This window comes from Oncorhynchus clarkii, chromosome 26 (assembly GCF_045791955.1).
Source record: "Oncorhynchus clarkii lewisi isolate Uvic-CL-2024 chromosome 26, UVic_Ocla_1.0, whole genome shotgun sequence".
Classification (NCBI taxonomy): Eukaryota; Metazoa; Chordata; class Actinopteri; order Salmoniformes; family Salmonidae; genus Oncorhynchus; species Oncorhynchus clarkii.
Window position 1 is genome coordinate 43,021,533 of NC_092172.1, and position 25,950 is coordinate 43,047,482.

The following is a 25,950-nucleotide window of genomic DNA, read 5'->3' on the forward strand; positions in this document are numbered from 1 at the left end:
TATGGTAACATCTGGTACTGTTATACATCTGGCAACATCTGGTACTGTTATTCAGAGATTACCACCTGAACTCTAAACTATTCCATGCTGGCATCATCAATTCAATAAAATAATCCCCCAAAATCAGAATTCCATAATGTGGTTTGGGATTATGTCCACCTCATTCCTGATAGAAAGTTTCCCTTTGACTACAAAATATTTCAAAGCAGACATAGGTGATGCTATAACAGCTGTGGGAAATTCAATTATCTCTTGTAGCAGAAAGCCATACACAAAATAAATCGTGTTTTTTTTTCAGCAAATCATTTATTTTCAGAAATTGAATTGGAACAAAATTACTTAACAGAACTACAGATTGTTTTGATTACACACATTAACACCTGTCACAGCAGTCCTAGAGTGATGGAACTATCTCTTAGATACCATAACAATTCATTAACACCTGTCACAACAGTCCTAGAGTGATGGAACTACCTCTTAGATACCATAACAATTCATTAACACCTGTCACAACAGTCCTAGAGTGATGGAACTACCTCTTAGATCCCATAACAATCCATTAACACCTGTCACAACAGTCCTAGAGAGATGGAACTACCTCTTAGATACCATAAAAAATAATTAACATCTGATTACAACAGTCCTAGAGAGATGGAACTACCTCTTAGATCCCATAACAATCCATTAACACCTGTCACAACAGTCCTAGAGAGATGGATCTACCTCTTAGATACCATAACAATTCATTAACATCTGTTTACAACAGTCCTAGAGAGATGGAACTACCTCTTAGATACCATAACAATTCATTAACACCTGTTTACAACAGTCCCAGGGAGATGGAACTACCTCTTAGATATCATAACAATTCATTAACATCTGTTTACAACAGTCCCAGTGAGATGGAATTACCTCTTAGATACCATAACTATTCATTAACACCTGTCACAACAGTCCTAGAGAGATGGAACTACATCTTAGATGAATTTAGCCAGAGACGAAAAACAAACAAACAAACAAACGAGTAGTAACTGTATAACTTCGTAACCAAAGGCAGAAGGTTGTTCAAGCCGTCACAAACATCTTCCTGTCTGGAACTCCAGGAACATCTACTCCTTAGCAGTCTCAAACATCTTCCTGTCTGGAACTCCAGGAACATCTACTCCTTAGCAGTCTCAAACATCTTCTTTCTGTCTGATTTGTCTTCGATGTTCTTACGCCAGTCGCCCACAGATTCTTTGTCCTGAGGGGGGAAGAGAAGCAGATCAAATATAGTAGTCGTGTAGTAGTCGTATAGTTGTTGTGTTGGATCCATGTATGTTTGTTTCTTTGTGCATTTGAGTAATACAACAATTAATCCCAAATAAAAAAAACAACGACTCAGAATCATCCACATTAGAGTGCTGGGGTGAAATACAGTGTTTACACTATAGCAGTAGTTTCACCACTTGTTAATGTATCAGATTACACTCACATTATTTGTAATATAACATTTGGTGTCAGCAGTGGGATCCTCTTGAACGCTCATACAACGAACTCAACTGATTTTAAGTTATAGTATTTGGAAGCAACCCTACCTCTTCCTTGACCTCCTTCTTGACTTGCTTCAGGTTGGACCTCAGATCCATGGACACCTTGTGTTTGGAGCCCAGCAGAGCCTGGAGCATAGCATCAGCAGACATGCGGACTTTCTTCAGGACGGGCTTCTTGAACTTTCCCTTCAGGTCTTGTACTTTAATCTGCAGATCCTCAATCTGAACCGATAGAGAGAGAGAGAGAGAGAGAGAGAGAGACAGAGAGAGAGAGACAGAGAGAGAGAGAGAGAGAGACAGAGAGAGATAGAGAGAGACAGAGACAGAGAGCGAGAGAGAGATAGAGAGAGACAGAGAGAGAGAGACAGAGAGAGAGAGAGATAGAGAGATAGAGAGAGACAGAGAGCGAGAGAGAGAGAGAGAGACAGAGAGAGAGAGAGAGAGAGAGAGAGAGATAGAGAGAGACAGAGAGAGATAGAGAGAGAGAGAGCGAGAGAGAGAGACAGAGAGACAGACTAAACAAACTACACGCACACCACATATCAGATATAACCTCTCTTAATCATTACAGTATATCAGATATAACCCCACCTCTTTATCAGTACAGAGCAGATATAACCCCACCTCTTTATCATTACAGATCAGATATAACCCTACCTCATTATCATTACAGATCAGATATAACCCCACCTCTTTATCATTACAGTATATCAGATCTAACCCCACCTCTTTATCATTACAGTATATCAGATATAACCCCACCTCTTTATCATTACAGATCAGATATAACCCCACCTCTTTATCATTACAGATCAGATATAACCCCACCTCTTTATCAGTACAGTATATCAGATATAACTCCACCTCTTTATCATTACAGATCAGATATAACCCCACCTCTTTATCATTACAGATCAGATATAACCCCACCTCTTTATCATTACAGTATATCAGATATAACCCCACCTCTTTATCATTACAGATCAGATATAACCCCACCTCATTATCATTACAGATCAGATATAACCCCACCTCTTTATCATTACAGATCAGATATAACCCCACCTCTTTATCATTACAGATCAGATATAACCCCACCTCTTTATCATTACAGATCAGATATAACCCCACCTCTTTATCATTACAGATCAGATATAACCCCACCTCTTTATCAGTACAGTATATCAGATATAACTCCACCTCTTTATCATTACAGATCAGATATAACCCCACCTCTTTATCATTACAGATCAGATATAACCCCACCTCTTTATCATTACAGATCAGATATAACCCTACCTCATTATCATTACAGGATATCAGATATAACCCCACCTCTTTATCATTACAGATCAGATATAACCCCACCTCTTTATCATTACAGATCAGATATAACCCTACCTCTTTATCATTACAGATCAGATATAACCCCACCTCTTTATCATTACAGTATATCAGATATAACCCCACCTCTTTACCAATACAGATCAGATATAACCCCACCTCTTTATCATTACAGATCAGATATAACCCCACCTCTTTATCAATACAGTATATCAGATATAACCCCACCTCTTTATCATTACAGATCAGATATAACCCCACCTCTTTGTCATTACAGATCAGATATAACCCCACCTCTTTATCATTACAGATCAGATATAACCCCACCTCATTATCATTACAGATCAGATATAACCCCACCTCTTTATCAATACAGATCAGATATAACCCCACCTCTTTATCATTACAGATCAGATATAACCCCACCTCTTTATCATTACAGATCAGATATAACCTCACCTCTTTCTCATTACAGATCAGATATAACCCCACCTCTTTATCATTACAGATCAGATATAACCCTACCTCTTTATCATTACAGATCAGATATAACCCCACCTCTTTATCATTACAGATCAGATATAACCCCACCTCTTTATCATTACAGGATATCAGATATAACCCCACCTCTTTATCATTACAGATCAGATATAACCCCACCTCTTTATCATTACAGATCAGATATAACCCCACCTCTTTATCATTACAGATCAGATATAACCCCACCTCTTTATCATTACAGATCAGATATAACCCCACCTCTTTATCAGTACAGTATATCAGATATAACCCCACCTCTTTATCATTACAGATCAGATATAACCCCACCTCTTTATCATTACAGATCAGATATAACCCTACCTCATTATCATTACAGTATATCAGATATAACCCCACCTCTTTATCATTACAGATCAGATATAACCCCACCTCTTTATCAGTACAGTATATCAGATATAACCCCACCTCTTTATCATTACAGATCAGATATAACCACACCTCTTTATCATTACAGATCAGATATAACCCCACCTCTTTATCAGTACAGTATATCAGATATAACCCCACCTCTTTATCATTACATATCAGATATAACCCCACCTCTTTATCATTACAGATCAGATATAACCCCACCTCTTTATCATTACAGATCAGATATAACCCCACCTCTTTATCATTACAGATCAGATATAACCCCACCTCTATCATTACAGATCAGATATAACCCCACCTCTTTATCATTACAGATCAGATATAACCCCACCTCATTATCATTACAGATCAGATATAACCCCACCTCTTTATCATTACAGATCAGATATAACCCCACCTCTTTATCATTACAGGATATCAGATATAACCCCACCTCTTTATCATTACAGATCAGATATAACTCCACCTCTTTATCATTACAGATCAGATATAACCCCACCTCTTTACCAATACAGATCAGATATAACACCACCTCTTTATCATTACAGATCAGATATAACCCCACCTCTTTATCATTACAGATCAGATATAACCCCACCTCTTTATCATTACAGATCAGATATAACCCCACCTCTTTATCAGTACAGTATATCAGATATAACCCCACCTCTTTATCATTACAGATCAGATATAACCACACCTCTTTATCATTACAGATCAGATATAACCCCACCTCTTTATCATTACAGATCAGATATAACCCCACCTCTTTATCATTACAGATCAGATATAACCCCACCTCTTTATCATTACAGTATATCAGATATAACCCCACCTCTTTATCAGTACAGTATATCAGATATAACCCCACCTCTTTATCATTACAGTATATCAGATATAACCCCACCTCTTTATCATTACAGTATATCAGATATAACCCCACCTCTTTATCAGTACAGTATATCAGATATAACACCACCTCTTTATCATTACAGTATATCAGATATAACCCCACCTCTTTATCATTACAGATCAGATATAACCCCACCTCTTTATCATTACAGATCAGATATAACCCCACCTCTTTATCAATACAGATCAGATATAACCCCACCTCTTTATCATTACAGTATATCAGATATAACCCCACCTCTTTATCATTACAGATCAGATATAACCCCACCTCTTTATCATTACAGATCAGATATAACCCAACCTCTTTATCATTACAGATCAGATATAACCCCACCTCATTATCATTACAGTATATCAGATATAACCCCACCTCTTTATCATTACAGATCAGATATAACCCCACCTCTTTGTCACTTTTGCCAACTTTGCTGCCCAGGTCGTATCTCTCCTCATCTATCACATCAATCTTCTGGTGCATCTTCTTACACAGGTCCTGTTCAGAGACAATCACAGCGACTCATAACACGAGACAGACAGCCAATGTGTTACATTACAAACAATGTTGTTAAAAGGGATATTAATAGTGTAAAATGCAATCCAATTGTACTGCTATATTGTGAAAGGAAACAATAACTACAACTGGCATTAACACAGACAGCCCAATTCTGATATATTTTTTCTACTAATAGGTCTATTGACCAATCACATCAGGTCTTTTCATATCAAATATTTTTCAGAGCTGATTGGTCAACAGAACAATTAATGAATAAAATGATGAGAATTGGGCTGTCTGTCTCAACGCAGCCTGTGTGATACCTGGAGTTCTGCAATGGATCCTGTGAGCTGCAGGGGAGTGATATTTTCACTCATGTACTGCTTCCTGTCCTCTAAAGACTGGGCTTCCTCTTCCGCTATCAGTTCCTGGGCGATCTGGAGCATCAGGCTCTGGGGGACAGCAACAACACAGAAACTTTTTTTTTTTTTACGTACTTGAAAGATGAATTATCTGAAGCATTTTTACAGACATTTACATGACATTTATATTTCAATTGGAGTGTTGATCTAGGTACGGTAGAAGGGTTGAATCCTAAGAAACCTGCCTACACATAGCTGGAAGTACCATACCAACATAGTTACTGTAGTAGGTCAAAGCTGTGGGCTGGAAAACCTTGGTAGAGCATGGGTGGAACAGGCATTGCGGTGCTCATGTGAATCACTGTTTTTCAGCTTCAGACCAATGCCTATTCTCACTTAAAATGTAGTTTGTTTTTGTTTTTAAAATAGTCAAGTCTTACTAAAGGGAAAGACCTCAAAGCAGTGATTGTCTTTTATATTTTTGATTTGTTAATATAAAATTTGTTATCAAAAAGTGGTTGGATTGTTTGTAAAAACGTACAAATCACAAGTGGTATTTTTGTCATAATGTTTAAAGAGGTAAGAGATCTCTAAGCTGTTTATTTAAGATCTCTGTTGAGTCACTAGCTGGATAGAATCTTAGAGAGGTCATGAAGAGGTCATGGAAGTTGCCGTTGGTTACCTTCAGATGATGCTTGCGGCTCGATGACATCTTTTTCCTGTCAGAAAGAGTGAGTACAATTAATGTCATTCTCTTGTTGTTCAGGAACAGGTATGACCATTTTGATATACAAGAAATACAATTCTGGATATATGCAAAAAAATATTCTGTAAACTTGTTCCTAATGTTGAAATCCACTTTTACTCACTCAGACATGATGTCTGTTTGGTCTTTTCACCGTTCTGAGGAAGAAGTAAAAACACTACAGTTAAATTATATTCTGCTGGTTTTTTAACAGTGAATTCCATCCAATGAAAAACGACACAAAGTTGTACGGCAGCCATGACACACATAAGCCAGTTCCCAAGAATGATCCCCTATCACGTTCCTTGTTCCTTTACTTAACAACCAAATCAACAAATCAAATCAAATGTATTTATATAGCCCTTCGTACATCAGCTGATATCTCAAAGTGCTGTAGGCCCCAAAGCTATTGTACTGGACTAACAAGGGCCCAAGTCTATTGTTATATTGTACTGAGGTAACTATTCCCCAAATCCAGGAATTCTGAACAAAGAACCAATTGTCTGTCATGAGATCCGCGGGTCCAGAGTCATGTGATGAAGATTGAGAGCAGGAGGGAATGCCAAATGGCACCCTATTCGCTATATAGTGCACTACTATAGACCAGAGCCCTATTCCCTATATAGTGATTCTACAATAGACCAGAGCCCTATTCCCTTCATAGCACACTAAATCAAATCAAATGTATTTATATAGCCCTTCGTACATCAGCTGATATCTCAAAGTGCTGTACAGAAACCCAGCCTAAAACCCCAAACAGCAAGCAATGCAGGTGTAGAAGCACGGTGGCTAGGAAAAACTCCCTAGAAAGGCCAAAACCTAGGAAGAAACCTAGAGAGGAACCAGGCTCTGAGGGGTGGCCAGTCCTCTTCTGGCTGTGCCGGGTGGAGATTAGAAACCTAGAGAGGAACCAGGCTATGTGGGGTGGCCAGTCCTCTTCTGGCTGTGCAGGGTGGAGATTAGAAACCTAGAGAGGAACCAGGCTATGTGGGGTGGCCAGTCCTCTTCTGGCTGTGCCGGGTGGAGATTAGAAACCTAGAGAGGAACCAGGCTATGTGGGGTGGCCAGTCCTCTTCTGGCTGTGCCGGGTGGAGATTAGAAACCTAGAGAGGAACCAGGCTATGTGGGGTGGCCAGTCCTCTTCTGGCTGTGCCGGGTGGAGATTAGAAACCTAGAGAGGAACCAGGCTATGTGGGGTGGCCAGTCCTCTTCTGGCTGTGCCGGGTGGAGATTAGAAACCTAGAGAGGAACCAGGCTATGTGGGGTGGCCAGTCCTCTTCTGGCTGTGCCGGGTGGAGATTAGAAACCTAGAGAGGAACCAGGCTATGTGGGGTGGCCAGTCCTCTTCTGGCTGTGCCGGGTGGAGATTAGAAACCTAGAGAGGAACCAGGCTATGTGGGGTGGCCAGTCCTCTTCTGGCTGTGCCGGGTGGAGAGTAGAAACCTAGAGAGGAACCAGGCTATGTGGGGTGGAGATTAGAAACCTAGAGAGGAACCAGGCTATGTGGGGTGGAGATTAGAAACCTAGAGAGGAACCAGGCTATGAGGGGTGGAGATTAGAAACCTAGAGAGGAACCAGGCTATGTGGGGTGGAGATTAGAAACCTAGAGAGGAACCAGGCTATGTGGGGTGGAGATTAGAAACCTAGAGAGGAACCAGGCTATGAGGGGTGGAGATTAGAAACCTAGAGAGGAACCAGGCTATGAGGGGTGGAGTTAAGAAACCTAGAGAGGAACCAGGCTATGTGGGGTGGAGATTAGAAACCTAGAGAGGAACCAGGCTATGAGGGGTGGAGTTAAGAAACCTAGAGAGGAACCAGGCTATGAGGGGTGGAGTTAAGAAACCTAGAGAGGAACCAGGCTATGAGGGGTGGAGATTAGAAACCTAGAGAGGAAATAGGCTATGTGGGGTGGAGATTAGAAACCTAGAGAGGAACCAGGCTATGTGGGGTGGAGATTAGAAACCTAGAGAGGAACCAGGCTATGTGGGGTAGAGATTAGAAACCTAGAGAGGAACCAGGCTATGTGGGGTGGCCAGTCCTAGTCTCCAATGATCATAATCCAACTTTCTCCCCTAAACGCCAGAGTGGTGGATCGGATTACTATGGCTGCGTTTACACATGCAGCCCAATTCTGATCTTTTCCCCCCACTTATTGATCTTTTGACCAATCAGATCAACTCTTTAAACCAATCAGATCAACTCTTTAAACCAATCAGATCAACTCTTTAAACCAATCAGATCAACTCTTTAAACCAATCAGATCAACTCTTTAGCCAATAGTTAGGCAAAAGCTCAGAATTGTTCTGCCTGTGTAAAGGCAGCCGTTGTGGCTGTTGTCTAACCCCCTCACTCCCCATGGTGGTGTGTTTAAAGCACTACACCAGTCCACAGTTTTGTGTGCATACTGCCACCTGGTGAGAAGTTTGTGAAAAGTTCACAAATCTAAGAATTTGCCTTTTTGCCTCCATTATGGCACCCTATTCTCTATATAGTGCACTACTTTGGACCAGAGTCCAATGGCACCCTATTCCCTATATAGCGCACTACTTTTGACCAGAGTCCAATGGCACCCTATTCCCTATATAGTGCACTACTTTTGACCAGGGCCTGTGCACTATATAGGGAATAGGCTGCCATTTGGGATGCAGTCCCTGGAGCCTTCTAGAAGAGTTTTCTGTCAGGTTTCAGATCTCAATTACACAATAAGAGTGAGTACTAAAAACAGCCTCCATAAAATCTATCAACAGCCAACTATTAAAGACATGACATGACCGCTTGTGGTGAATCTACTGAGTCACTAGACTACATTAGATTCAGTTCTAGATGATCAATCAACCCAACAAGCAAAACAGCTTTTACAAATGACTAAAGCCAGTCTCCACAACATGAGAGCCTGGTTCAAAGTGTGTTTCCACCATGCAGTAACATGACTCAACTGAGCACAACGTGATGATCAGAGGCAATATAGCATGTAGACATCCTTCTCTTGGTCAGGGAGCATCCTTCTCTTGGTCAGGGAGCATTCTTCCCTTGGTCAGGGAGCATTCTTCCCTTGGTCTGGGAGCATTCTTCCCTTGGTCAGGGAGCATTCTTCCCTTGGTCCGGGAGCATTCTTCCCTTGGCCAGGGAGCATTCTTCCCTTGGTCAGGGAGCATTCTTCCCTTGGCCAGGGAGCATTCTTCCCTTGGTCAGGGAGAATTCTTCCCTTGGCCAGGGATCATACTAGGAACTCTTTCTATTAGTAGGCTACTAAGGTAAGCATGCATTGGTATCATACACATACAATAAGTCTATTTATTTTATATTTTATTTTATTTAACCTTTATTTAACTAGGCAAGTCAGTTAAGAACAAATTCTACCCCGGTCAAACCCGGACCGCGCTGGGCCAATTGTGTGGAGCCCTACGGGACGGTTCTGATTTAGAATATGTGGACAACTATAAATACCTACGTATCTGGCTAGACTGTAAACTCTCCTTCCAGACTCATATTAAACATCTCCAATCCAAAGTTAAATTTAGTATCGGCTTCCTATATCGCAACAAAGCCTCCTTCACTCATGCTGCCAAACATACCCTCGTAAAACTGACCATCCTACCGATCCTCGACTTCGGCGACATAATTTACAAAATAGCCTCCAACACTCTACTCAGCAAATTGGATGCAGTCTATCACAGTGCCATCCATTTTGTCACCAAAGCCCCATATACCACCCACCACTGCGACCTGTATGCTCTCATTGGCTGGTCCTCGCTACATATTCATCGCCAAACCCGCTGGATCCAGGTCATCTATAAGTCTTTGTTAGGTATAGCTTATCTCAGCTCACTGGTCACCATAGCAACACCCACCCGTAGCACACGCTCCAGCAGGTATATTTCACTGGTCATCCACAAAGCCCACACCTCCTTTGGCCGCCTTTCCTTCCAGTGACTGGAACGAATTGCAAAAATCACTGAAGTTGGAGACTTATATCTCCCTCACTAACTTTAAGTGTCAGCTGTCAGAGCAGCTTACCAATCGCTGCAGCTGTACACAGTCCATCTGTAAATAACCCATCCAAACCACTACCCTCCTCATCCCCATATTTATTTTCTGCTCTTTTGCACACCAGTATTTCTACTTGCACATCCTCATCTGCACATATATCACTCCAGTGTAAATTGCTAAATTGTAATTACTTCGCCACTATTGGCCTATTTATTGCCTTACCTCCTTACTTCATTTGCACACACTGTATACAGATTTTTCTATTGTGTTATTGACTGTACGTTTGTTTATCCCATGTGTAACTCTGTGATTGTTGTTTTTGTCGCACCTGGTTAAATAAAAGTGAAATAAATATATATATATGTGTTTTTTAAACTCCCAATCACGGCCGGTTGGGAAACAGCCAGGAAGAGTCTATGCCTCCCCCAGGGACCACTATGTTACAAAGTCGTCATCATCATCATCAACAAGTTTAACATAAAGCAAAAAGGTTGGGCATAAAGTATCCAAGGTGTTACGTCACTAAATAAATTATTTTCTATTCAAATTGTACATCTATGTTTTCTATCATTTTTCTGTCAACTGACAAACAGTGGACAATACATGAAAACACTGAAAAGAGACATGGGGAATGAAACTAGCAGCTAAGTTTAGCTATACGTCTCCTGATTGACATTAAGATCTGATACTGTGTGAGGTATCAGCGGTTCTCACCACGACTTGGCTGTTACAGACAGAAACAAACAACCTTCAGCCAGGACACGTTCCCAAGTGCCTAAGATTTTTCCTAAAGGTCTTCAACTTCAAAGAGGAAATTAATGTTCCTATTCAGTGTAATGCTTGGATTATTACTGAGTATAATTGAGTATTACTGACTATTACCGAGTAATACAGAGCAATACAGAGCAATACAGAGTATTACTGAGTATTATTGTGTATTACTGAGTATTATTGAGTATTACTGACTATTACTGAGTATTATTGAGTATTACTGAGTATTATTGAGTATTACTGACTATTACTGAGTATCACTGACTATTACCAACTATTACCGACTATTACTGACAATTACTGACTAATACTGACTAATACTGACTATTACCGACTATTACCGAGTATTACTGACTATTACTGAGAATTACTGATTATTACCGACTATTACTGAATAATACTGACTATTACAGAGTATTACTGACTATTACTGAGTATTACTGATTATTACCGACTAATACTGACAATTACTGACTAATACTGACTATTACCGACTATTACCGACTATTACCGAGTATTACCGAGTATTACTGACTATTATCGAGTATTACTGACTATTACTGCGTATTACCGAGTATTACCGCATATTGCCTACAATCACCGAGCATTACCGAGTATTACCGAGTATTATCGAGTATTACTGAGTATTACAGAGTATTACTGAGTATTGCCGAGTATTACAGAGTATTACCGAGTATTACTGAGTATTACCGAGTATTACTGAGTATTGCCAAGTATTCCTGGGTATTCCTGAGTATTACCGAGTATTACTGAGTATTACCGAGTATTACTCTACAGACACGACAGGCTGTCACATTCTCACTGTTTTGTGATCATAAGAATAACATAGAAAATACATGTAATTTAAATAGATCACTAAACAATAGATATTATTTTTTTTAAACGTATAGTGAAACACCAGCGATATGAAGCCAGAACCACAGATAGCCTACATATGTTAGTGAACCACAGATAGCCTACATATGTTAGTGAACCACAGATAGCCTACATATGTTAGTGAACCACAGATAGCCTACATATGTTAGTGAACCACAGATAGCCTACATATGTTAGTGAACCACAGATAGCCTACATATGTTAGTGAACCACAAATAGCCTACATATGTTAGTGAACCACAGATAGCCTACATACAGTGCCTTGCGAAAGTATTCGGCCCCCTTGAACTTTGCGACCTTTTGCCACATTTCAGGCTTCAAACATAAAGATATAAAACTGTATTATTTTGTGAAGAATCAACAACAAGTGGGACACAATCATGAAGTGGAACGACATTTATTGGATATTTCAAACTTTTTTAACAAATCAAAAACTGAAAAATTGGGCGTGCAAAATTATTCAGCCCCTTTTACTTTCAGTGCAGCAAACTCTCTCCAGAAGTTCAGTGAGGATCTTTGAATGATCCAATGTTGACCTAAATGACTAATGATGATAAATACAATCCACCTGTGTGTAATCAAGTCTCCGTATAAATGCACCTGCACTGTGATAGTCTCAGAGGTCCGTTAAAAGTGCAAAGAGCATCATGAAGAACAAGGAACACACCAGGCAGGTCCGAGATACTGTTGTGAAGAAGTTTAAAGCCGGATTTGGATACAAAAATATTTCCCAAGCTTTAAACATCCCAAGGAGCACTGTGCAAGCGATAATATTGAAATGGAAGGAGTATCAGACCACAGAAAAATCTACCAAGACCTGGCCGTCCCTCTAAACTTTCAGCTCATACAAGGAGAAGACTGATCAGAGATGCAGCCAAGAGGCCCATGATCACTCTGGATGAACTGCAGAGATCTACAGCTGAGGTGGGAGACTCTGTCCATAAGACAACAATCAGTCGTATATTGCACAAATCTGGCCTTTATGGAAGAGTGGCAAGAATAAAGCCATTTCTTAAAGATATCCATAAAAAGTGTTGTTTAAAGTTTGCCACAAGCCACCTGGGAGACACACCAAACATGTGGAAGAAGGTGCTCTGGTCAGATGAAACCAAAATTGAACTTTTTGGCAACAATGCAAAACGTTATGTTTGGCGTAAAAGCAACACAGCTCATCACCCTGAACACACCATCCCCACTGTCAAACATGGTGGTGGCAGCATCATGGTTTGGGCCTGCTTTTCTTCAGCAGGGACAGGGAAGATGGTTAAAATTGATGGGAAGATGGATGGAGCCAAATACAGGACCAGACAGAACAGAGAGGATCAGGCAGACCAGACAGGATCAGACAGAACAGAGATGATCAGACAGGATCAGACAGACCAGAGAGGATCAGACAGAACAGAGAGGATCAGAAAGAACAGAGAGGATCAAACAGAACAGAGAGGATCAGGCAGACCAGAGAGGATCAGGCAGACCAGAGAGGATCAGGCAGACCAGAGAGGATCAGACAGAACAGAGGATCAGGCAGACCAGACAGGATCAGACAGAACAGAGATGATCAGACAGGATCAGACAGACCAGAGAGGATCAGACAGAACAGAGAGGATCAGACAGAACAGAGAGGATCAGGCAGACCAGAGAGGATCAGACAGAACAGAGGATCAGGCAGACCAGACAGGATCAGACAGAACAGAGATGATCAGACAGGATCAGACAGAACAGAGAGGATCAGACAGACCAGAGAGGATCAGACAGAACAGAGAGGATCAGGCAGAACAGAGAGGATCAGACAGAACAGAGAGGATCAGACAGACCAGAGAGGATCAAACAGACCAGACAGGATCAGGCAGACCAGAGAGGATCAGACAGAACAGGGAGGCTCACCTATGAGTTAATCCGGCCAACAGGGCAGTAGTGGTACAGAACGTGGGACTGCAGTGGCAGAGAGGAGGGCTGCGGTGGGTGGCTGTAACGCAGCCCTGGACAGACGGTTGTTTTAATGCTGTCCAGTGATGGCTCAGCACTATCCTGCCTAACTCTTTATGGACTTGAAGACCAACCCAGACCAATGGGCCGACACTCTTCTGAAAGTCTATCTCACCCCCCCCCCCCCAGTGGCCCCACCCTGCCCCTCCACTCCCCAGTGCCCCCACCCTGCCCCTCCACTACCCAGTGCCCCCACCCTGCCCCTCCACTCCCCAGTGCCCCCACCCTGCCCCTTCCCTCCCCACCCTGCCCCTCCACTCCCCAGTGCCCCCACCCTGCCCCTTCCCTCCCCACCCTGCCCCTTCCCTCCCCACCCTGCCACCCACCCCCCAGTTCCCCCACCCTGCCCCTCCACTCCCCAGTTCCCCCACCCTGCCCCTCCACTCCCCAGTGCCCCCACCCTGCCCCTCCACTACCCAGTGCCCCCACCCTGCCCCTCCACTCCCCAGTGCCCCCACCCTGCCCCTTCCCTCCCCACCCTGCCCCTTCCCTCCCCACCCTGCCACCCACCCCCCAGTTCCCCCACCATGCCACCCTCTCCCTCAGGCACAGACACCTACCCATCCCTTCACTTGACAGGCTGCAGCCACTCTGCCCTCAGGATCCCTTCATATAAATAACCCCAGGCTTCAAGACTGTTATTCTTCTTTTATGACTTATTGACATAGTGCTGCCCCCTGCCTGTCTGACAGAGAGTAATGCCACCTAGTCCCAACCTCGTCACACTGTGGGCTTTACTTCCAAGTTTACTCTACTCAGAAGGAGACCTATGAAGAGGATATATTGTTACCGTCTAAGGGGCCAGGGTTGATTTGGAGACATGGGATTAAGTTGATTATGTTCATGGAACTAATAGAGAATAAGTTCAACCTTCTTTTATTTTGGAAAAAAAAAATCACTTTTTCTTGGATTTTTACCTCAAACGTCACCTGGCTCTCCGAGGGTGTCTGGCTCTCCGAGGGTGTCTGGCTCTCCGAGGGTGTTGGGATATACAAAAAAACACACATTTCCATTTCACACATGTATATTAATACACACGTGTACATGTGTGAAATAGGACAAATATGATTAGAGTTGGACTATACTGTAACAGATGTACTGTTTCTGTACAGTGGTTAAGGATACGTGGGAGTAATATGCTTGGGTAGATACTACTAGAGAAACGGTTTAAACAACAGTTGCCTCTGAAGACGAGCCATTGCTCCGTGTTTGTTTGGAAAGCCAAAATGAAAGTGTATTGGTGTTATAGCAGACGTTCTAGTGGCTGTAGCTAGACGATTATGTTCCTGGCTCCTAACAACGCAGTAACACGTCAACAAGTACACAAATTATCTCAAATGTAAATAAATAAAAAATGAAATCTTGAAATGTCAGAACGAATGTTCCCTGTTTAAAAAGTTTATACAACACTTACTATCACGCCCTGATCTGTTTCACCTGTCCTTGTGATTGTCTCCACCCCCCTCCAGGTGTCTCCACCCCCCTCCAGGTGTCGCCAGTCTTCCCAATTATCCCCTGGGTATTTATACCTGTGTTCTCTGTTTGTCTGTTGCCAGTTTGTCAAGTCAACCAGCGTTTCTTGTCTCAGCTCCTGCTTTTCCCCAGTCTCTCTTTTTTTCTCCTTCCTGGTTTTGACCCTTGCCTGTCCTGACTCTGAGCCCGCCTGTCTGACCACTCTGTCTGTCCCTGACCCTGAGCCCGCCTGCCTGACCACTCTGTCTGTCCCTGACCCTGAGCCCGCCTGCCTGACCACTCTGTCTGTCCCTGACCCTGAGCCCGCCCGCCTGACCACTCTGTCTGTCCCTGACCCTGAGCCCGCCCGCCTGACCACTCTGTCTGTCCCTGACCCTGAGCCTGCCTGACCACTCTGCATGTCCCTGACTCTGAGCCTGCCTGCCTGACCACTCTGTCTGTCCCTGACCCTGAGCCTGCCTGCCTGACCACTCTGTCTGTCCATGACCCTGAGCCTGCCTGCCGTCCTGTACCTTTCCCCCCACTACTCTGGTTATCGACCCCTGCCTGCCTTGACCTGTCGTTTGCCTGTTGCTGAAATAAACATTGTTACTTCGACACAGTCTGCATCTGTGTCTTACCTTCAAACCTGATACTTACCTCTGAAGACGAGCCATTGTCCCTGTTTGCTGGTAAAGTAGTAAACTGTAGAAACAAGAAGACTCCATGTCGTGACCAGAAAATTCATCAGGTAAAAGTAAAAATCAGCCCTTCACTGCTGAACGTTTCAGGTGATCTGATTTAGCTTTTCAATAGGAAACCCCTTCTAACTGAGCACAGTGTTTTCAACAGGAAACCCCTTCTAACTGAACACAGTGTTTTCAATAGGAAACCCCTTCTAACTGAGCACAGTGTTTTCAATAGGAAACCCCTTCTAACTGAGCACAGTGTTTTCAATAGGAAACCCCTTCTAACAGTGTTTTCAATAGGAAACCTCTTCTAACTGAACACAGTGTTTTCAATGGGAAACCCCTTCTAGCAGTGTTTTCAATAGGAAACCCCTTCTAACAGTGTTTTCAATAGGAAACCCCTTCTAACAGTGTTTTCAATAGGAAACCCCTTCTAACTGAGCACAGTGTTTTCAATAGGAAACCCCTTCTAACAGTGTTTTCAATAGGAAACCTCTTCTAACTGAACACAGTGTTTTCAATGGTAAACCCCTTCTAGCAGTGTTTTCAATAGGAAACCCCTTCTAACAGTGTTTTCAATAGGAAACCCCTTCTAACTGAGCACAGTGTTTTCAATAGGAAACCCCTTCTAACAGTGTTTTCAATAGGAAACCTCTTCTAACTGAACACAGTGTTTTCAATGGGAAACCCCTTCTAGCAGTGTTTTCAATAGGAAACCCCTTCTAACAGTGTTTTCAATAGGAAACCCCTTCTAACTGAGCACAGTGTTTTCAATAGGAAACCCCTTCTAACAGTGTTTTCAATAGGAAACCCCTTCTAACTGAGCACAGTGTTTTCAATAGGAAACCCCTTCTAACTGAGCACAGTGTTTTCAATAGGAAACCCCTTCTAACAGTGTTTTCAACAGGAAACCCCTTCTAACTGAACACAGTGTTTTCAATAGGAAACCCCTTCTAACAGTGTTTTCAATAGGAAACCCCTTCTAACTGAGCACAGTGTTTTCAATAGGAAACCCCTTCTAACAGTGTTTTCAATAGGAAACCCCTTCTAACTGAACACAGTGTTTTCAATAGGAAACCCCTTCTAACAGTGTTTTCAACAGGAAACCCCTTCTAACAGTGTTTTCAATAGGAACCCCTTCTAACTGAACACAGTGTTTCTGCAGATAGTGAACTGTTAGAGATGCTTCTGTAGAACAGATGGTACAGCCTGAATGTCTCCCTGTCAGTCAATGTGTTATCTGATGGAGCCATAGACAGGGTGACCAGCCCTGCAGGCCTTACCTCCAGCCGTGCTCTAACCAGCCTCCTCCTGGAAAGATACCCTCCTGCAGGCCTTACCTCCAGTAGTGCTCTAACCAGCCCTGCTCCTCAAGATTAGCCCTCCTGCAGGCCTTACCTCCAGCCCTGCTCTAACCAGCCCTCCTCCTGGAGAGCCCCCCTCATGCAGGCCTTACCTCCAGTCCTGCTCTAACCAGCCTCCTCCTGGAGAGCTGCCCTCCTGCAGGCCTTACCTCCAGTCCTGCTCTAACCAGCCCTCCTCCTGGAGAGCTGCCCTCCTGCAGGCCTTACCTCCAGTAGTGCTCTAACCAACCTCCTCCTGGAGAGATACCCTCCTGCAGGCCTCACCTCCAGCCCTGCTATAACACACTTGATTCTACTCTACACTCTTGTGAAGGGTTGGTAGTCAACCTGTGATTGAGTTCAGTAACCACCACTGTGACAGTCTACCTAACACTCTTGTGAAGGGTTGGTAGACAACCTGTGATTGAGTTCAGTAACCACCGCTGTGACAGTCTACCTAACACTCTTGTTAACGGTTGGTAGTCAACCTGTGATTCAATTCTAGTAATTTCAAAATATGTGTCATCAGGTGTCGTCTTACTGTAATGATGAAATGGGTGACATGAGATGTAGAGAGACCCACTCAGACATTCTGGAACGTTTGGTTGGTATCCACCCTGCAGGCGAATGAGAGGCCTGCAATTAATTCACAACAAGAAGAAGAAAGTCATTACAGGGAAAATAGCTAGAATTTGAGATAGCATGAACTACCATGGTAAGGAAACAAATAAATCATTTTGAAATTGGGGTGAACTACCCCTTTAAGAACACACCATATCTGACCTTTTAGGTCCTAAAATACATTTCAACCGCATTGTTGCCATGACCTTTCTCCAAGAGCACATCCGAACCTTCAGTCTGACAGACTGTAGATACATAGATCCTTTTAAAGCTAACTTTACTGTACATTAATCTACTACCACATCTCTTATCTACGCCTTTAGAGACCAAAGTTACATTTAAAGTCATCTTCCAGAGGAACTTCATACACACTCTAATAAAACAAGTCACCTTGTACTTGGCTGCTGTTTTCCATCCCATGGAGAATGTTGAACTAGCTGAGTGTATCTATTTCAAAGATCCCAGGGATGGGGTAATGGGGGAGAAAGGGGGAGGAAGGGAGGGGTTAAATGATGAGGAAGGGGGAGGAAGGGAGGGGTTAAATGGTGAGGAAGGGGGAGGAAGGGAGGGGGTAAGGGGGAGGAAGGGAGGCGGTAAGGGGGGAGGAAGGGAGGAAGTAAGGGGTGAGGAAGGGAGGCGGTAAATGGTGAGGAAGGGGGAGGAAGGGGGAGGAAGGGAGGGAGGGGGTAACGGGTGAGGAAGGGAGAGGAAGGGGGAGGAAGGGAGTGAGGGGGTAACGGGTGAGGAAGGGAGGGGGTAAGTGGTGAGGAAGGGGGAGGAAGGGAGGCGGTAAGGGGGGAGGAAGGGAGGCGGTAAGGGGGGAGGAAGGGGGAGGAAGGAAGGGGGAGGAAGGGAGGCGGTAAGACAGATATCGAGTTTAATAGTCTGATATAATGATCTTTGTTCCCAAAACATTAACCTTAATCTCTAAATAATATAATTAAATTAAACATAATTAAACCAATTAACATAATTGTGTGAATAAAGTAATTGTGTGAGTATATTTTTAAATATCACAAAACATTCTGAGGACATTAAACTATTCTAGCTGTGAAGTACTAAAGTCTAGATGGAGTGCTGAAAATGCTGAGAAAACATCATGAATGTTGACATGACAGAACATCAGACTGTTTTCTAAATGTGGTCAGGATCATGATGATATGATACAGCCATCTGTCCTCTCTAGCCATCGGGATATTTAAGGAGAACCTGACACCCCAAACCCGGCCCGGTGCAGTGTGGTCTTTGGCATGCTGCAACAAATGTCAGAGACATCAGCAACTGTCTTCAGCTGTACACTACCCGTAGGGTGGATGAACAGGAACACATACAGACGCACAATATAGATGAAGAGCTGAAAGTCTGAAAGGTCCTTAACTGCTACTGAAACGCTAATAACCTCCACCTGATTGTACAGTAACCAAGTACTATGCCTTAACAATACAAACCACCACCCTCTCCACATGCTCAGTAGGTCCCATGTTTTCAAAGTGGCGCCCCCCTAGTGGTGGTTAGGGAGTAGCGCAGACAGAGTGTAGCTGTTGACAGAAGGGTAAACACCGGTAGGACTTATTGCCTACAGGGATAGTGTTTCACCACGCCTCAACACACTGTAGATCACACCAACCTGCCCAGATCGCTATGGAGACAACACGCCAAATAAAAGTACTAATTGCTGCAAATAAATTCTAATTAGTCCAAGAAGGCTAGAAAAGATATTGGCTGTGGTAAAATATCAAACAATGTCCTTGTATAGTTCTTAAAAAAGGTAAGAAATAAAAAAATCATGACCATTAATCTATTCAATTTAAAGGTACACTCTAAAAAAAAAAGGTACAATCTGGGATATTTCTGGTTGTTCATGTAACGTCTTTCTTCTGTGGACGAAGGATCGGACCAAAACACAGCGTGGTTAGTGTTCATGAAGACCATAAACACGGCAAAATACCAAAACAAAACATGTGGAAAAACCAAAACAGTCCTATCTGGTGCATAGAAACAAACTCAGAAGACAACCACCCACAAAACCCAACACAAAACAGGCTACCTCAATATGGTTCCCAATCAGAGACAACGACGAACACCTGCCTCTGATTGAGAACCATATCAGGCCCAAACATAGAAACGTGAAAACTAGACACACAACATAGAATGCCCACTCAGCTCACATCCTGACCAACACTAAAACAAAGAAAAACACAAAAGAACTATGGTCAGAACGTGACAGTTCAGCGTTTCGATTAACGTTGTTAGGCCTATTTACTGTTATTTTATTGCCTACTTTTTATAATTGTTTTACTTTAGTTTATTGGTAAATATTTTCTTAACTCTTCTTGTACTGCGCTGTTGGTTAAGGGCTTGTAGGTACGTATTTCACAGTAAGGTCTACACTGTTGGTTAAGGGCTTGTAGGTACGTATTTCACAGTAAGGTCTACACTGTTGGTTAAGGGCTTGTAGGTACGTATTTCGTATTTCAGTAAGGTCTACACTGTTGGTTAAGGGCTTGTAAGTACGTATTTCACAGTAAGGTCTACACTGTTGGTTAAGGGCTTGTAGGTACGTATTTCACAGTAAGGTCTACACTGTTGGTTAAGGGCTTGTAGGTACGTATTTCACAGTAAGGTCTACACTGTTGGTTAAGGGCTTGTAGGTACGTATTTCACAGTAAGGTCTACACTGTTGGTTAAGGGCTTGTAGGTACGTATTTCACAGTAAGGTCTACACTGTTGGTTAAGGGCTTGTAGGTACGTATTTCACAGTAAGGTCTACACTGTTGGTTAAGGGCTTGTAGGTACGTATTTCACAGTAAGGTCTACACTGTTGGTTAAGGGCTTGTAGGTACGTATTTCACAGTAAGGTCTACACTGTTGGTTAAGGGCTTGTAGGTACGTATTTCACAGTAAGGTCTACACTGTTGGTTAAGGGCTTGTATGTACGTATTTCACAGTAAGGTCTACACTGTTGGTTAAGGGCTTGTAGGTACGTATTTCACAGTAAGGTCTACACTGTTGGTTAAGGGCTTGTAGGTACGTATTTCACAGTAAGGTCTACACTGTTGGTTAAGGGCTTGTAGGTACGTATTTCACAGTAAGGTCTACACTGTTGGTTAAGGGCTTGTAGGTACGTATTTCACAGTAAGGTCTACACTGTTGGTTAAGGGCTTGTAGGTACGTATTTCACAGTAAGGTCTACACTGTTGGTTAAGGGCTTGTAAGTACGTATTTCACAGTAAGGTCTACACTGTTGGTTAAGGGCTTGTAGGTGCGTATTTCACAGTAAGGTCTACACTGTTGGTTAAGGGCTTGTAGGTACGTATTTCACAGTAAGGTCTACACTGTTGGTTAAGGGCTTGTAGGTACGTATTTCACAGTAAGGTCTACACTGTTGGTTAAGGGCTTGTAGGTACGTATTTCACAGTAAGGTCTACACTGTTGGTTAAGGGCTTGTAAGTACGTATTTCACAGTAAGGTCTACACTGTTGGTTAAGGGCTTGTAGGTACGTATTTCACAGTAAGGTCTACACTGTTGGTTAAGGGCTTGTAGGTACGTATTTCACAGTAAGGTCTACACTGTTGGTTAAGGGCTTGTAGGTACGTATTTCACAGTAAGGTCTACACTGTTGGTTAAGGGCTTGTATGTACGTATTTCACAGTAAGGTCTACACTGTTGGTTAAGGGCTTGTAGGTACGTATTTCACAGTAAGGTCTACACTGTTGGTTAAGGGCTTGTAGGTACGTATTTCACAGTAAGGTCTACACTGTTGGTTAAGGGCTTGTAGGTACGTATTTCACAGTAAGGTCTACACTGTTGGTTAAGGGCTTGTAGGTACGTATTTCACAGTAAGGTCTACACTGTTGGTTAAGGGCTTGTAGGTACGTATTTCACAGTAAGGTCTACACTGTTGGTTAAGGGCTTGTAGGTACGTATTTCACAGTAAGGTCTACACTGTTGGTTAAGGGCTTGTAGGTACGTATTTCACAGTAAGGTCTACACTGTTGGTTAAGGGCTTGTAGGTACGTATTTCACAGTAAGGTCTACACTGTTGGTTAAGGGCTTGTAGGTACGTATTTCACAGTAAGGTCTACACTGTTGGTTAAGGGCTTGTAAGTACGTATTTCACAGTAAGGTCTACACTGTTGGTTAAGGGCTTGTAGGTACGTATTTCACAGTAAGGTCTACACTGTTGGTTAAGGGCTTGTAGGTACGTATTTCACAGTAAGGTCTACACTGTTGGTTAAGGGCTTGTAGGTACGTATTTCACAGTAAGGTCTACACTGTTGGTTAAGGGCTTGTAAGTACGTATTTCACAGTAAGGTCTACACTGTTGGTTAAGGGCTTGTAAGTACGTATTTCACAGTAAGGTCTACACTGTTGGTTAAGGGCTTGTAAGTACGTATTTCACAGTAAGGTCTACACTGTTGGTTAAGGGCTTGTAAGTACGTATTTCACAGTAAGGTCTACACTTGTATTGATTTGATTTGATTTACCCATTGATTCTTGGATAATATAACGTATAAATACCTTATGAGCAGCCTTGTGAAGTCTTAGTCCACATATTATGTACATGGAGGCCCTGTTGATAGTTCTGCACAGTGTTATTGTAGCTTTAGGCCTATAAGGCAACAGTAAAAGCATCAATGGTAAGACACAGCTCTGGCCAGGGACCTAACTTTGGTGTCAGAGGTGTTATCCTGTCACTACAGTGGTTTCAGAGGTGTTATCCTGTCAGAGATGTTATCCTGTTAGAGGTGTTATCCTGTCAGATGTGTTATCCTGTCAGAGGTGTTATCCTGTCAGATGTGTTATCCTGTCAGAGGCGTTATCCTCTCACTACAGTGGTTTCAGAGGTGTTATCCTGTCAGAGGTGTTATCCTGTCAGATGTGTTATCCTGTCAGAGGTGTTATCCTCTCACTACAGTGGTTTCAGATGTGTTATCCTGTCACTACAGTGGTTTCAGAGGTGTTATCCTGTCACTACAGTGGTTTCAGAGGTGTTATCCTCTCACTACAGTGGTTTCAGAGGTGTTATCCTGTCACTACAGTGGTTTCAGAGGTGTTATCCTGTCACTACAGTGGTTTCAGAGGTGTTATCCTGTCACCTGTCACAGTGGTTTCAGAGGTGTTATCCTGTCACTACAGTGGTTTCAGAGGTGTTATCCTGTCACTACAGTGGTTTGTTATCCTGTCAGAGGTGTTATCCTGTCACTACAGTGGTTTCAGAGGTGTTATCCTGTCACTACAGTGGTTTCAGAGGTGTTATCCTGTCACTACAGTGGTTTCAGAGGTGTTATCCTGTCACTACAGTGGTTTCAGAGGTGTTATCCTGTCACTACAGTGGTTTCAGTGTTATCCTGTCACTACAGTAGTTTCAGTGTTATCCTGTCACTACAGTGGTTTCAGAGGTGTTATCCTGTCACTACAGTGGTTTCAGAGGTGTTATCCTGTCAGAGGTGTTATCCTGTCACTACAGTGGTTTCAGAGGTGTTATCCTGTCAGAGGTGTTATCCTATCACTACAGTGGTTTCAGAGGTGTTATCCTGTCACTACAGTGGTTTCAGAGGTGTTATCCTGTCACTACAGTGGTTTCAGAGGTGTTATCCTGTGACGACAGTGGTTTCAGAGGTGTTATCCTGTCACTACAGTGGTTTCAGAGGTGTTATCCTGTCACTACAGTGGTTTCAGAGGTGTTATCCTGTCAGAGGTGTTATCCTGTCACTACAGTGGTTTCAGATGTGTTATCCTGTCAGAGGTGTTATCCTGTCACTACAGTGGTTTCAGAGGTGTTATCCTGTCACTACAGTGGTGTCAGAGGTGTTATCCTGTCACTACAGTGGTTTCAGAGGTGTTATCCTGTCACTACAGTGGTTTCAGAGGTGTTATCCTGTCACTACAGTGGTTTCAGAGGTGTTATCCTGTCACTACAGTGGTTTCAGAGGTGTTATCCTGTGACGACAGTGGTTTCAGAGGTGTTATCCTGTGACGACAGTGGTTTCAGAGGTGTTATCCTGTCACTACAGTGGTTTCAGAGGTGTTATCCTGTCACTACAGTAGTTTCAGAGGTGTTATCCTGTCACTACAGTGGTTTCAGAGGTGTTATCCTGTCACTACAGTGGTTTCAGAGGTGTTATCCTGTCAGAGGTGTTATCCTGTCACTACAGTGGTTTCAGAGGTGTTATCCTGTCAGAGGTGTTATCCTATCACTACAGTGGTTTCAGAGGTGTTATCCTGTCAGAGGTGTTATCCTATCACTACAGTGGTTTCAGATGTGTTATCCTGTCAGATGTGTTATCCTGTCATATGGGTTATCCTGTCACTACAGTGGTTTCAGAGGTGTTATCCTGTCAGAGGTGTTATCCTGTCAGAGGTGTTATCCTGTCACTACAGTGGTTTCAGAGGTGTTATCCTGTCACTACAGTGGTTTCAGAGGTGTTATCCTGTCAGAGGTGTTATCCTGTCATATGGGTTATCCTGTCACTACAGTGGACATTTCTCTCTGTGGGCCTCTGTTTGTTCAGAGATGGCAGGCAAATCACACTTCAGGCAAAAACCTACATTTACATATTTCCTGTAAACACATGGAAAACATTGTTTTTCTTTCTTCCCAAGGTCACATTATGCATATTACATTGACCCAGATGTTAAAGGGCTACGAAAGCCCGAACTTCATTCAAAGCTTCAAAGACCATTACGGAAATCAAACCGTTACATTTATGTAGTTCCTTTAATTACTGACAGTAACTTCAACAGCAGCACTGAGCCCTGCACAGAACCACTGTGGAGAGATGTCCATCAACATTTTGGATCAAGTTCATTTTAGACTTGTCAGGCCATGAGATCTTTATTTGTGTCTTTAGTATAACATGGCAAAAATCTGTTTACTTTCTTAAAATTCAGTGTTCCAGGTTGCACTGCTTCATTGTCTGTAAGGATTCTCTATTTAGTTAATTTGTGTGCAGGTAAAAACACAAGATCTGTCTAATAACCAGCCAGTGTGTACAGGTGGTGGGCTGGCTATACAGGTGAGCTAAGGAAGCCTCTCTGATTGGTGGGCTGGGTATACAGGTGAGCTAAGGAAGCCTCTCTGATTGGTGGGCTGGGTATACAGGTGAGCTAAGGAAGCCTCTCTGATTGGTGGGCTGGGTATACAGGTGAGCTAAGGAAGCCTCTCTGATTGGTGGGCTGGGTGTAGAGTGGAGCTAAGGAAGCATCTCTGATTGGTGGGTTGGGTGTAGAGGTGAGGGGCCAGGATGAGGTAGCTTGTAGTAATAAGAGCAGCAGCAGGCTCAGCTCCACTCCACACTGACTGAGTACTGGTACATCATTCAGAGGAAGAGCAGCTTCACTCCACACTGACTGAGTATTGGGACATCATGCAGAGGAAGAGCAGCTTCACTCCACACTGACTGAGTACTGGGACATCATTCAGAGGAAGAGTAGCTTCACTCCACACTGACTGAGTACTGGGACATCATTCAGAGGAAGAGCAGCTCCACTCCACACTGACTGAGTACTGGGACATCATTCAGAGGAAGAGTAGCTCCACTCCACACTGACTGAGTACTGGGACATCATGCAGAGGAAGAGCAGCTTCACTGGGCTCCTCATCACTGCTCTGTGTGCTGTGCTCTGCTCTGTCCTGCTGTCTGAAAAAACAGTTCCACTTTGTGAATGAAGGAGGAAAGACCTGGGAAAAGGCTCAGCAGTACTGCAGAGAGAAGTACATTGACCTGGCCTTCATCAGCAACCAAGACGAAGTAGATGAGGTCAATAACATATCAAGAACGGATGATGTTTGGATTGGTCTGTACAGAGATCCCTCTCCCCCAACAGAGTGGAAGTGGTCTGGAGGGTGGAGCTCATCATTCAGGTTTTGGGG

The 25,950-nt window shown here is 43.1% G+C and overlaps 1 protein-coding gene across 5 annotated transcripts; it reads right to left on the minus strand.

Moving 5' to 3' along the window:
- Positions 1 to 281: 281 nt before the first annotated feature.
- Positions 282 to 18,042, minus strand: LOC139385002 (troponin I, fast skeletal muscle-like). Of its 5 annotated transcripts, none has more exons than XR_011628899.1 (8): positions 13,867 to 14,006; positions 6,449 to 6,482; positions 6,262 to 6,298; positions 5,541 to 5,669; positions 5,128 to 5,217; positions 1,578 to 1,754; positions 817 to 1,243; positions 282 to 380 (listed from the first exon to the last, which is right to left on the minus strand). XR_011628899.1 is itself a non-coding variant. In XM_071129970.1 (7 exons), the coding sequence occupies exons 2-7, from the start codon at positions 6,454 to 6,456 to the stop codon at positions 1,160 to 1,162; spliced, it is 525 nt and encodes a 174-aa protein (XP_070986071.1). In that variant the 5' UTR covers positions 6,457 to 6,482; positions 17,994 to 18,042; the 3' UTR covers positions 511 to 1,159. The 5 variants fall into 5 exon arrangements, 2 of the variants coding, with proteins under 2 accessions (XP_070986071.1, XP_070986070.1); XR_011628901.1 differs by lacking the exon at positions 282 to 380 and adding an exon at positions 387 to 504 and having other exon boundaries at positions 943 to 1,243; XR_011628900.1 differs by lacking the exon at positions 282 to 380 and adding an exon at positions 511 to 816 and having other exon boundaries at positions 943 to 1,243.
- Between the last annotated feature and the right edge of the window lie 7,908 nt (positions 18,043 to 25,950).

Bases quoted from the DNA above. Each gene is read 5' to 3' on its own strand.
- LOC139385002 (XM_071129970.1), bottom strand. The intron at 5,670-6,261 runs GTAACCAACGGC...GCTGTCCCCCAG, and splicing joins GCCGCAAGCATCATCTGAAG to AGCCTGATGCTCCAGATCGC. The intron at 5,218-5,540 runs GTATCACACAGG...GTCTCTGAACAG, and splicing joins GATCCATTGCAGAACTCCAG to GACCTGTGTAAGAAGATGCA.